General features: G+C 44.0%; 1 protein-coding gene across 5 annotated transcripts in view; it reads right to left on the minus strand.

Moving 5' to 3' along the window:
* ST8SIA4 (ST8 alpha-N-acetyl-neuraminide alpha-2,8-sialyltransferase 4) overlaps nt 1–12,045 on the minus strand; it is a 50,716-nt gene extending 38,671 nt beyond the window's left edge. For 2 of the 5 annotated variants that reach the window (XM_085529473.1, XM_085529472.1), the window contains exons 1-2: nt 11,497–12,028; nt 7,187–7,318 (exon numbers count right to left, since the gene is read on the minus strand). In XM_085529473.1, the coding sequence (XP_085385599.1) occupies nt 7,187–7,318; nt 11,497–11,609 (245 nt within the window). In that variant the 5' untranslated portion in view covers nt 11,610–12,028. Of the gene's footprint in view, nt 1–786; nt 7,066–7,186; nt 7,319–11,496 lie in introns of those variants that run through there. The other 3 variants (XM_015849477.3, XM_032441311.2, XM_085529474.1) reach the window with 3 other exon arrangements.
* Between the last annotated feature and the right edge of the window lie 1,032 nt (nt 12,046–13,077).

The raw sequence follows: 13,077 nt of genomic DNA on the forward strand, positions 1-13,077 counted from the left end.
GAAAAACTCCCACAAAAAGCCACAAAAAGGCTGAATAAATGGACTTGAAGAATAATTTTCTAATTTTCAGTAAATGCTAATTCACATCTTGATGAACACAAAATTCAAAAGCATATTCAGTTAGAGGAAGGAAAAAAAACAGCATAACTTTTAGTGAACCTTTTAGTAAATGTGTTAAATAGATGGAGCTTCTGCTACCTTAAGATAGAACATGGAGCAGAACTGTTTCATTTGAGGTGGTCTACAAGTTTTGTTTGGATGAATAAAACTGCAATTGAGCCCTTTGTGGGCGGGTGAGGTAGACAGGGCTCAGGCTTATCTGGAGCCAAGCAACTGTCCACAACCTGTTTACATGACTTACATAAACATGGTGTCACAACATGTAGTTGACCTGGGGCTTTTCTTCAGTGACCAAAAACAGATGTTCACAATATCTAAACACTGAGTACAACTCCTGGTTATCTGACAAGAGATATGTAACAGATAGCACTGTCTTCAAACAGCTTTCCAAACAATATGACGTGTATTATTTCAGAGCAATGTGGTGACATTTTTCTACTTACACGCATTTTCTGGTTTTACTTTGAACTACACAACTACACTTACAATTACACAGTGGTTAACTCTTCCTCCTTTGCCTCCAGACTCTGTGGATTATTAAGAAAAAGAAACCATTTAAATACTTGGCTTTTAAGATTGCAAATAAATTTCTAAACAGTGGTCAAGAACACTAATATATGTTCTGCCAATGAAAGCCAAATTAGGCAACAACTCCATCTGAAATACCTTTCCAGGGAAAATTCTCCTTTCTGTGCATGGCACTGCTGGAAAACCTTGTCATCAGAGTGCTCTGGCTTTTCTGGCTGGGAACTCCCATGACTTGTAGAAGTGCCTGACTGGTATCCTCAGTACTGAGGTAGCTAGCTGAGTTTAAGTCACCAGCTACTACCTTATGGAAATAGAAGGACTGAGTGATTACCTAGTCCACACCCTGCCCCTCTGAAGATACATCTTCTTCAAGATCACCCTGCACATTTCTCCAACTTAGTCCTAGCAACCTCCCCAATAGTGTAGACTCAAGAAACTCTTTCACAACCTTAATTAATTTCAGTGCTTTCCTACCCTTACTGGAGCACAGTATTCCTACTGCTGGTGTGGTCCTTTCTCACAGCAACTGAAGCCTGTTTTTTCATTTACCTTGCATGTGGAGGACAGATAACTGCTAAGTCTTGGCAAGAACCTTCATTGGAAGACATCCAATTGAATTTATTTATTTATTTATTTATTTATTTTTAAATACAGGTCATGTGTTTGAGGTCACTGACACTTCTTGTTGCTCTCCTGCAGACTTTTTCCAACTGATTTACTCAGGCCTTTAAACAATTTGATAATAAGTCCTGCAAGTAATGACACTGCTTCACCCTTCCCATGTGGAAGACAGAAGGTGGCTCTCAGTTGTTGACACCCCCAAGAACAATGGACAAGGCAACACATACTTTTTTTGCCAATTAATTGCTTCTTTCCTTGAAGAGCTTTTTAAAAAAAGTTCTTTTTCAGTCAAAGAGAAACACAGAAATCCCATTGACCAAAACCAACTTAGGTGCAAACATCCCTGCTTCCTCTGATGGCAAAGAGGAGTTGCAGCTGTCAAGAAGGGCAGGCTGTGACCTCATGTTACTGCAGTTCTCTCTTGTTCTGTTGTTATTATTTAAGAACACTAAAAATACTGTTCCAAAGGAGCAGTGCTCTCCACCTCTTTGCTTGCCTTCAGCACTGAAAGAGTTACTTACAGTGTATGTTTGATTAACTATCGTTCCTTTCCAGGACATCCTTTCAATGCTGTCTCTGCGTGTACCGATCACATGGAGATTCCTCCTAAATTAAGACTGGTTTGTTAGTTTTCTGCATGTGCATTTCATCCAACTACTTGGACTGTTTTTCACATGCTAAGAAAACTACAGTTTTTTGTAGTTGTTTTTCTAAAGAGCTACTTATTACTGAAAGGCCAGTGGCTACTTATCTACAAACATATAGAGGTTGGTTGATTTTTTTTTTTTTTTGCTTTGTTTTTCTTTTTCTCCATAAAGAAATGAACCAGAAGTAGTTATTTAGATTTCTAAATATTGTCTTGATCACACTTATAATTTAAGAGTTAGCTAATTTGCTGTCTTAGATCTCTCTTAAAATGAACTTAGGCTTTTCAAGTTTTAGATATTTTGGGATTCATTTGATGTTTTGTTTTTTTTTTTTTTCACAAAACCATGTAAGCAATTCTTTTGATACATAATTAGCATATGCCCAGTAACATCTCACTCTCAGGAAGTTCCTGCTCCACTTAAGTCATTGTAGACTCTCACCTGTGGAGACATGATTCGTTAAAACTATCCATACTGCATCTAACAAGGGAAAGAGAGGTTCATGGCAATCACCAGCCCACAGACGACCAACACAAGTGCTGGCTAACAGGCAGTTGCTCACTGTTTCCATGCTAGCACCCCCTCACCACTTTCAGGGCACCACACTCCTCCTTGACCACAAAAGGTCACTTCAGCAGCTGAAGCATACACTAAGCCAGCTTCAATAACTGAGCTATCATAATTGAGCTACAAATCTTCAGAGCTTACAAGCAAAAGGAAGAGTGGACTTTTAAACACAGCATGACCTCACTGCTGCTTAACATACAAAGGCTAGAAATACCTCAGCTTTCCATGCACTCGAGAAAGCTAGAATCAAAGAAAAAGGGTCAAAGGAGTTAACCGCCTCAAATTATAGAGAACACTGAATTTCCAGTTTATGTTTAAGGATGGAGGAGGAAAAAACCTCTAAAGCTTATTGTGACTAAACCATACTGGAAAGCCCCAGTTCGCAGGCCTCAGAATCTGGAAGAAACAGAATGGCTGGCTCTAAAACCTCCGAAAGCTCCTACAAAAGCTTCAGAGCAATTTCACTGTTCCAGTGCCAGCTTAGTGTCTATCACTTGCTGTTCAGTGTCTTATCATAGCTGTTTCACATTAACTTGAAAGATAAACAATGATAACAATCAAAACTCTTCAGAGGGAAGTCACAATGTTGTTTGTTTTTTTTTTTTTGTACTTTTTTTAAATGATGCTGTTAACATCTTAGAAGTTCTCACACTTTTCTGAAGGGAAATTTCCACTCTCTCACATTGTAAAGAGATGAATACAGCCTAGACACGCATCATGTTTTTCATTTTGTTTTCCCAAAACTCAAAGCTTCTATCTGCTTCCTTCAACAAAAACACATGCCCATATTTAATCAAAAATAAGTGGAAGAATAAAGTCCCATCCTGAAACCTCACAATGCAATTATATGATTTCACACAGGCTACAGAAGTGCTAGCATCAGTCTCCCATCAGTGAGGTCTGTATCATCTCAGCCACACCTCTCCTGTTTGAAGGTACAGCCCCTTATGCAACTGAAATTTCCCAGTTCCTGTACCAGGAAAACCTTGACATTTCTACTAAGAATAAGGAGGACTTAAAATGCACAATTTTGCAGAAGGTGTGTTGTCCTTACACAGGGCTGAAATCATTCTGACAGAGAGGGAGTCAAACAAGCAGTCTTCTTCCCTCAGGCACAGGAATTACTTATTATTTTTCAAAGAAGTTGTCAGCAATCAGTAGGTAACATCAGTTGGAAAAATCACTCTCCCGCTAGAGCAACTGTGACCGGCAAAAGAGCAAATTTGCTAGAGTCTCTTGTAATTAATGACATCATCATTCCTTCCTCAATCACAGAAAGCCTAGTACTTTATTTTAATGCTTGCTTAGCATCTCCTAAAAGGGCTTTGGCCTCCCAAAACAGCTGCTACATTCCCCCGTCTCTTCTGGCTGCACGGTCCCAGAGAGAGAGCATTCTATTACACAAGACACCCTATGAAACCTTTATGGGTCCAGATAATTAAGCTTTTCACTCACCAACCCACTAAGGCCTGACCTGGCCAAGAACCCATATGGCCTTTATGCTTGACAGAAACTGGTCACTATCCTGAGCTAATAAAACCAAACACACGACAGTACAGGGAAAGCAGCACAGTATAATAACAAAGCGTAACACTCCAGCTGCCAGACAGCAGCGTCCAGACATACCACTAAAGAACAGTCTTTTCACACAGCAAAACTCACTGACAAATATTTTCCATGCTTTAAAATAGTCACTGTGGGTGTCAAGCTGATGTAACACATAAAGGTAGCTGCAGTTTATGAGTGATGAAAAGTTTTATGAAATGTCTCTAGGCTGTATGCTAATAGTTAAACAAATTATTTCTCCACTCCTTAGAAGTGCTAAGTTTTTTTTACACATCATTGAAAAGGTGCTAGCTTTTTTTAAATGTTTCTCTCCTACCGTTACTTGTTAGGATGACACTCAACCACAAGAGTATCATTGCTCACATTAACAGTTGCAGTAATAGCATGAATCATCCTCATGGTCTTCACAGTGAGTGTAATGCTCTTTGGAGGGCTGAAGAGTTAGTTTACCCATGAAAGCACTACAGGAGATTGCTAGTTACATTTGAAGTTAACCCTGTTAGTGCAAAAATGTTTAAGGTTAAGGTGCTTCTTGCTGCTGAAATGGGGAAGAAAGGTTATGGCAACCCTCATGCAAAAATGGAAGAATAATGTGTATTGTTCAGTCAGCATCAGGAACAGAACACATTTCACAAGGGGATCCTCAGGAGAAAGTACTGCAAAGTTCCCTTCCTCATTGCTGAATACCATAACTGAATATGCTACACATATTAGCAGAGAAGTTTCTGGAGAGGGTAAGACTAGCAGGTTCATGAACTCCTTTCATATACTGTGCTCAGGATAAATATTTTTCCTACCTGTGCTACTGAGACAAAAATCATTCTTCACCCTACCATTTTTAAGAAACACCACATATTCACACCATACGCTTCTTCAGAGCACATTAATTATTTTTAAAATGGCAGAACTCCCCCACCTCCAACAATAAGGAAAAGGTATTGATTTTGAAACTCATTTTTTGGGGGTAGATTGAGATTATACTCTTGTAGTTACAGACTTCAAAAACAAAACAAAAAAAACCAAAAAAACAAAAAAACTCAAAGGCATTCAACCACTGTTTTACCCCGTCTGAATGATGTATGCTGCTTCTGAAGCAGGAGAGAAATGTGCATAACTCAAGTTTCACTTTCTCTTTTAACTTTAATCAAAAATCTATTTTAACATTTTTTACTAGCTTGTTGTTTGGCTTGAGCAGTAAAGGTGTATTGGTTGTAGAGGGTTCTGAAATAGGATAATTGATTTTTCCAAAAAACTGGATGACTAAGAAGGATAATTACCTTTTTCTACTTACAGTCTCTCAGTGGCTTCCAAGTTTGTTTACTTCACAAGTAAGACAGTGTGCTGTTTTCTTCAAAACTATAATATATTATTTGAAAATTCTACAGTATTCTTCTGAAGTTGCTTCCTATTTGTACAACTTGAACTGTCTGTTACATGCATATGAATTTTAGATATCAGTACAGGACATTGCGTATCTTTCCTAGCCTACCTTCGGAGCAACTGGCCAGCACATTGACCAGACAGGTGACAAAAGACAGACATTCCTGGGAAAAACTCCAGTGCTGAGGCCTGGCAGTGCATCTGTGGTGGCTGACTACCAGGTGCTCACTGATATTAGCCTGGGAAGCAGCGCAGAGCCCAGACAGGGGACAGAATACCACAGTGCACCACAGAACTGAGGCACATCTACAGGATCCAAAGTATAAAGAGCAGCGTAGTTCACTGCCTACCTCAATTCTTGATATGCTTTTCATCCCTGACCTCATTCTCTGCTGCTGCAGTGAGAACGCACTTCACCTGTCACATTAGAGGAGCTCCAGAATGGGGTGACAAATACAGTGCTCACTGCTTTTACTACCACTGTGAACATATAAATCGTTTTTGAGGTAACCATGTGCTCAAGAGGCATTCAAGGCCATGTTGGATGAGTTCCTGGGAAGCTTGACCTGGTGGGTAGCAGCCCTGCCCAAGGCAATGGGGACGGAACGAGATGATCTTTGAGGTCTCTTCCAACACATATCATTTAGTGGTCCTACAGTTCTTTGTTTCTCTATGTGTTTTAGAATTAAAAACACAGAACTGTAGTCATTAAAAAAAATTCCAGAGTTCCTCATTGAGAAAAGCCACGCTTTCGTAAGTTGAAAGACTGCTAGTTTAGGGGTTTTGTTAGGCTGGCCTTACATGTTCTTTTAGTTAGTTTGTTTGTGTTTGTTTTAAAAAGGAAAAGAAAGAAGAAAAAAGGCAGAAAGAACAATCACATTGAAAATCCAGTTTAATTCGATCAAATTCCAATTCAGCATCCTAATATTCCAAAAGTTAAGGCTACTCTGATAAACAACTGCATCTAAAATTGGTTGTTCACTTTCATGTTTCTCTCCTAAGCCCCACACTGCTAAGCCCTGCCCCACATTTCCCTCCTGCTGTCTGCCCACCTCACTAACTGAGACAAGGAAAATATGATGGCAATATAGTACTCAGAAGCTTTCACTTGCTCTTCCCTCAGGCCCTAGCATGGGCAGGCCCACTCTGTTAAGACACATCAGAGCTACCATTTGCCTTTATTCTTCTACTGTGCTCCCACATTCAATATGAGCCTAAGGCTCTTTCTGGCCACTCTGTCTCTGAAAATAAAAAAAAAAAGAAAACTGTATGAGACTGTCAGCATCACTGGTGTCTGACCTTCTGACTCGGACCAGCCTCAGGGAGGTCAGCACCTCATGTCCCAGCTCTTGACTCCTACATCTAAGTCACCTGCCTGAAACACCTTTGTAGTTAGGAAGAAAAATAGGTACTTTCAGGCTACATCTGTCCTATTCTAGGCCTCTAGGATGAGAGGAAACCGTATCCTGCAAGTACCAGTTTCTCATTACTGACTCCAAGTGGGCTCTTGACAACATGCATAATGCAGATACTGTCCTCAAGGTCTGACTGACATAGCCAGGTGAAAACATTTTATTCATTCTTACAAAGGTTGACTTTACGTTGCAGCCTAATGGCATTTAGTTGCATTTAACACTGCACCTTTAGAGAGTACAGTTATAAAACATACACCTGCAACAGTAAATCAAATGACTTTGTTCCGAACCAGAAGAACTGTAGGCAGTAGTAATATGAAATGAACTGTGTAAGACACTCACCTTATCTCCAGTACCAAAGTAGAATTGATTTTCCAACCTTCTACAGAATGCTGGAAGATAGCGGAGCCGCCCTTTCGGATTATTTTATCAGAGCTATTGATCATTGATCGACTCAAACTCAGCTCACCATCTCTGCAATGTAACATAGAAAAGACAGTCACAGAATGGCTAGCTCTGTTTTTAAGCACCTTACTTCACAGGCACTATTGCCTTTTCTTCACAAAAAGAAGCCGTTATCTTCCCTTCTCTCTACTTGCCACAGAAAATAAGCTCTCCCTATGAGTATCCTTTGAGACGTCTATATCTAATACTTTAATGTTCCACTTAAGAGCTCTAGTATGTTTTTGTTTTTAATGAAACATATTTAAAAAAATAAAGACAATAAACTCTAAAATGTGAATCTACACCAAATTCCAGGTGTACAAGCAGATTCTGCAATTCTGTGTTACAAATTTCCAGCATTAAACTAAGAACTAAATGGTAACTTTCAATCTTTCCCCCAGCAATTGGCCGCACTGCACACAGTAACTGCCTCGCAGACTCTCCCTCCCACTAGCACTTTCATGAGAGGAATTTTGGACATTAATGGCTTTAACCACACAAAATTTCCATCCATGAAACTTTTGCATGCATGTATCCAAACAATTTCAGTTGTTTTAAACCTCTTCATCTACCTCATACTGAAATTTTGGTAGCTATGCGAGTAAAGAAAGAACTGTAGTAAGCTGTGGCTGACAACCACAGAGTACCTGATGAAGAATCATAAATCTTATCAGTTATATTCATCAACAGGGTCACACAGATAAAACAAATGATAGAACACTGCAAGCACAGCATAAAGCCTGAATTGTGTTTTATCACTGTATGCTTTCATTATCTTCTACACTGTTTCCCCGTAAGCGACATTAAGCTCAGTTCAATCAAAGCTGTTAATCACAAATATATCATATATACATACACATATGCATATATGTATGTACAAATAAATGCGCATATATACAAATAGATCAAAATCAGATTTAACATTTTACCATGCAGAATGTAACAAAGAAAGAACATGCATCACAGTAATGTACAGAAGTGTCTTTATGAGTTTAATAAGCATGGTCTGAAATACAACCAACAATAAAGAACCACTTGGCTTGCCAACAGAACTCATGACCACCAGCCCTTCTACCACCAGGACGTAAGATTAAAGATGTGTGGCTGAAGGTCATCCAGGGGATGGCTGGCTTTTATTCTCCTGTGGCTGTAAGTACACAAAGCACCTGGATCCTGGCCCTTAATGAGAACTATTACAGTATACAGCTGCACTAAGCTCAGCATTAATGTTTGAACCAAGGCTGGATCAAGCCCTGGGCAACCTGACCTGTTCATTGTAGGGGAGCTGGACTAGTTGACCTCCAAAGGTCCCTTCCAACTCTAAGGATTCTGTGATTCAATGACTTTGTAAATTATACACCAGGCTAAATTTGAACTATCCTTCAGTGGGACATTAATTAAGCTGTCTTATCTTGTAGCAGGTGGTCATTTGCAAAAGCTGCTACGACTGCAGAGTCCCTGTAACCAACAAACCAACAAAGCCAAAAGCAGCCCAGCATCACCGACAGCACTCTCCCTCCCTCTCCTATGCCAGCACACTGCAGCACCAGCACTGCACTGACTCATAGGTAAGAGTGCCACCTACCGAAAAACCTACCACTGTAAGCAATTATGTATGTACACGATGTGCATGCAAACCATCCTCCCCACTCTAATTTGGAAGGATGTTGCTGAACACTCTGAATTCAATAGTCAGAATGTAATTAATATTTTCGCTATCCTTTTTTATTATTATTATATTACTCCTTAAAAATTCCCATAATGGCTGTGGATAACCACATATATTTTATTGTGGTGAGATCAACTGTATACATCTAACAAAATAAATACCAAAATGCATCTGGGGAAAGTACCCAGCCTGAAAGCACCTCACAGATAGCACCACTGAGTCCTGAGGCACCTTAACAGTGGCACAGGTGACACAACTCAGGGAGAAATGATGCTGACACCACCTACGGTGCCCTTGCATTCCAAATGTGGTTGTCTTCTGCACTCGTGATTTAGACATGCACTGAACTGCACAGATTTTTATACAGTGGAGCAGAACAATGTTGAATTATGTTCTCATGAACTAAAATAAGGTCCTGCGCACTAAGGTTGTAGCACGAACACAAAGGCATTCACTTCATGCTCCCCTTCATTTACTTTTGATGGTATCAGCCCCAGCCCCAACCCAGCTTCCTCTGGTGACCAATCTGACCAAGACAGCACAGGACAACGATCTCTTCTCCTGTTCATGGTTCACCAAATATGAGTAACTGCCTTGCAGCTTTAAGAGGTATATTTCACACCAAGACAATGATGTGTAGGAAACAGCCCTTCCATGTAATGAATATTTCATTACTAGCATAACCTTTAAGAGGACACCAGGCACACTTTTGCAAAGACTGTCTGTGAAAACTTATCTATGAAAACACAGCAGATGATACCAGCACATGCCTGGGAATCACTCAAACAGCCAGTTTTCAAACACCTAGGATCTAACTGTGGTGCTACCAAAAACCCCTAACAGACCACCTCCCACCTTCACAGTTCTGTTCCTGGCGCTTCTGGAAGTAACACATCCCACAGAAAAACAAGTTGGATCTCCTGTGTGGCAGCCAGGAACAATCCATGAATACCAGAAAGACCAGAGAGGAAGGGAGCCTCATGCCAGCAGTGGTGGGAGATGGTCACAGTGCACCCAGCTGTGGTCCTCCAGCAAAGCACAGGACAGTGGGTGTGAAGGGCCCTCATTCCATCACCTTCCACCCTGCACAGGAGGTCCCGCTGCCACCAAAGCAAGCATCTCAGTGACCTGGGACTGGTGCCTTATGGCTTTGCTTTGAAGCACTGCTGAAGACATACATACCTATGACTAAACACACTTTTGTTAATGCACTGGTTCTCTTTAGTCCCTCTTAAATAATGCCAAATAGAATGCATCATAACATGTAGGGGACTTTTCTGGCACATATGGGCTTTACCTAGTGACTAATTCCTGAATCATTTACCTTCCCCTACTTTGACAAGAAGAACTGTCTGCTAAGAAACACACTACCTCTGCTTGAGGCTGACTGTCCCTCACAGATCTGTTTTCACACCAACCTCGGTGCACCCCACAACCTAAACACTTTACACTTCCATACATCTCCAAATCCATGGGTGCCACAGCACTGCAGCAGAAGCATCACACCCAAACTGGACAACAGGGAAAGTTACAGCAAGTTATGAAAACCCTTAACGCCTCGAGTACCAAACACAACACCAGAGGCGCAGAGAGGCATGACCAGCCCTATTCATACAGTCTGATTTTTGGGTGGTGCTGTGTGGAGACAGGAGTTGTACTCAATGATCTTGGCAGGTCCCTTCCAACTCCGGATATTCCGTGATTCTCTCATTCTACGACCTGCTGATCCTACGAGGCACCACACCACTGCCCCGCTGCACTGCAGAGCTGCCCCAGATGCGTCCTGCATCACTGTGCCGCGCTGCGCCCGAGCAGCAGCTGGGGAAAGACGTGCTTTCTGCCCCGATTCCGGAGGTGACAGAGGGGTGTGCAGAAACGCACGGAGCCTGCAGTTGCCCTCGCTCCCTCCGGGCTCCTATGGGCACTTTCAGTAACTTTATACCTTCCCCTCTAGAGGCTTACACCCAAAGAGAACCGATGCTGGGCGCATATCACCGAAGCAGACGCGCACGGGGGAACACGAGCCACGAGCCCTGTCCCCACCCTCACCGGGCTGACCGTGCCCGCGGGATTCACGCATCCTTCCACCGAACGGTGCCGGTTACCCCTGCCGGGAAAGAGGCAGCCCGGGAGGAACACCCAACTCCTGCACAGGATGGGTGCATGCTATGAGGGAGAAGAGTAACGTCGGCATGCGAGTACATGGCCAAGGTGACCAACAAAGAAAGAGAAAGCTGAGGCGCAGCACAAAGCGGGAAGGGACTTTTCGCCTGTTATTTCCACAGGCTGGCAGAGGGCAGCGGCGGCTCTCCAGCAGAGCAGTGCCCGGAGCAGACGGAATGCCCCGAGTTACGCACAGCGCTCGGACAAACTTCGGGGCGGGGGCCGGGGCCACACTCTGCTCTGGGCGGACCCTCCCGGCCCTCGGTAGAGCCGCGGCCGCGAGCACACCGCGGGGTTCAGGGATGCCGAACCGGGGAGCCCTCAGGACAGCGTCGCCGTCCCCGCGGGGACCTTCCCGGCGCGGCGCCGCATTTACCCGGCGAGCGGAGCCTCCTGGCGCTCCTCAGTGCGCGCGATCTCCTTGGTCTTGTAGAAGATGAGGAGGAGACTTATGGTGCACACAGTCCACCTCTTCCTGACGGAACGCATGTCTTCTGCGAAGCGCGGTCCCCCTCCCCCTTTTCCTTTGTTTGTCAGCGGTGCGCGGAAATCAACTCCGCACGCGGAGCAGTGTGCCAAAAAACACTGTGATGTTTCTCTTTCGGAATGATTTTAAGGAGAAAAAAAAATTAAGAAATAAAAAAAAAAAAAAAAAAGAAAAAGAAAAAGAAAAAGAAAGAAAGCGGGCAGCCGCGGATGCCGGAGGCTGTTGGGCGTTTAGTTTGGCTCTCCTGCCCCCTGCCCTGCCCTGCCCGGTTGCTGGGCCCGCAGGCAGCTCCTCGCTCCCCTCGGCCCGGGGCACAACTCCGCTCCTCTCCGCTCCTCCCGCCGCCGCCCTGCTCTGAGCCGCTCCCGCTCCGCGCCGACCTCACTCCGTTAGCGGCGGCGGCGGCGGCGGCGGCCCGAGGGCGACGCTGGCGCCTCCCTCCCCGCGGCGGGGCGGTGGCGGGCGGAGCGCGGCCAATGGGCTCCGTGCGGGGGCGGGCACCCAGCGCGTCCGGCGGGCCGCGAGGGGGGGGGGCAGCCGATACAGCGGACGGACCGTGTCTGTAGGTGGATGGGCGGCCGGGACGGGGTACCGGGGGGGGACGTGGCCGCTGTCTCGGGGTGGCGACCAGTCCCCGGGGGTGTCAGGGCGGAAGCGCCTCGGAAGGTGCTGTAGGAGCGGGGTTCATCCGCTGTCCGGCGCTCGTTTCATCGACACCCACTCTGCGTTGTCAACTTGTGCGGGCACGATTTGCATGAAATGCCCCAACAGCCCTTCCTCGCAAACCAATCCCAACAAACAAACCTGAAACTCAAGTACATGATGCAACATGAGGAAGAAATCACGAGCTGTGCTCGCTTCCCTCTGCGTTGTTTTGCCCTTTGCTGTGTGGCTGGGCTGTCCCGCGCTGTCCCCATTCTGTGCGACAGGGATCTGCTCACACAGGTTCACATTGACGGAGCAAAGCTGCAGCATCAGCGTCGCTCTTCTCCCACGGAAAGCCGTGAAGATTTTGTGACTCCACCACGTTCTGGGAGATAGTACAGGACGACAGAACCTTGCCGGTGTCTCGTTAGTTTAATGGGCTGTCTCCAGAATTGTTCAGTATCAGATATTTCACATGCAAGGAAACTGGGAGATGAGTAGGTTTTGGTTTTTTTTCTTACAAAAGAGAATATTCACTCGCAGGCACTGTAAGTAAAGTAAGGTTTCGAAAAATCCTTGAGGATGCCAGAGTGTCTAATAGTTGTGTTGCTCTAAAAATCAATTTTATTTAGCGAGAAAGGTTTAATTCAGCCTCAGTGGGAAAGAATGGAAGCTTAGCAATTTCCTTTCACACAAGCCAGATCGAGCTCTGTTTTCCACGCTCTGCACTTCTGCAGCTCCAAAAAGCTTGTCTCAGAAAGTGACCTCCAAACAGCATCACCAGCAAATGCAGAAAAAGTCATTCTATTTTTTTTTTTGTGTGTG

Source organism: Coturnix japonica, chromosome Z, assembly GCF_054131305.1.
Source record: "Coturnix japonica strain WE chromosome Z, WE-NBRP24, whole genome shotgun sequence".
NCBI classification, from domain to species: Eukaryota; Metazoa; Chordata; class Aves; order Galliformes; family Phasianidae; genus Coturnix; species Coturnix japonica.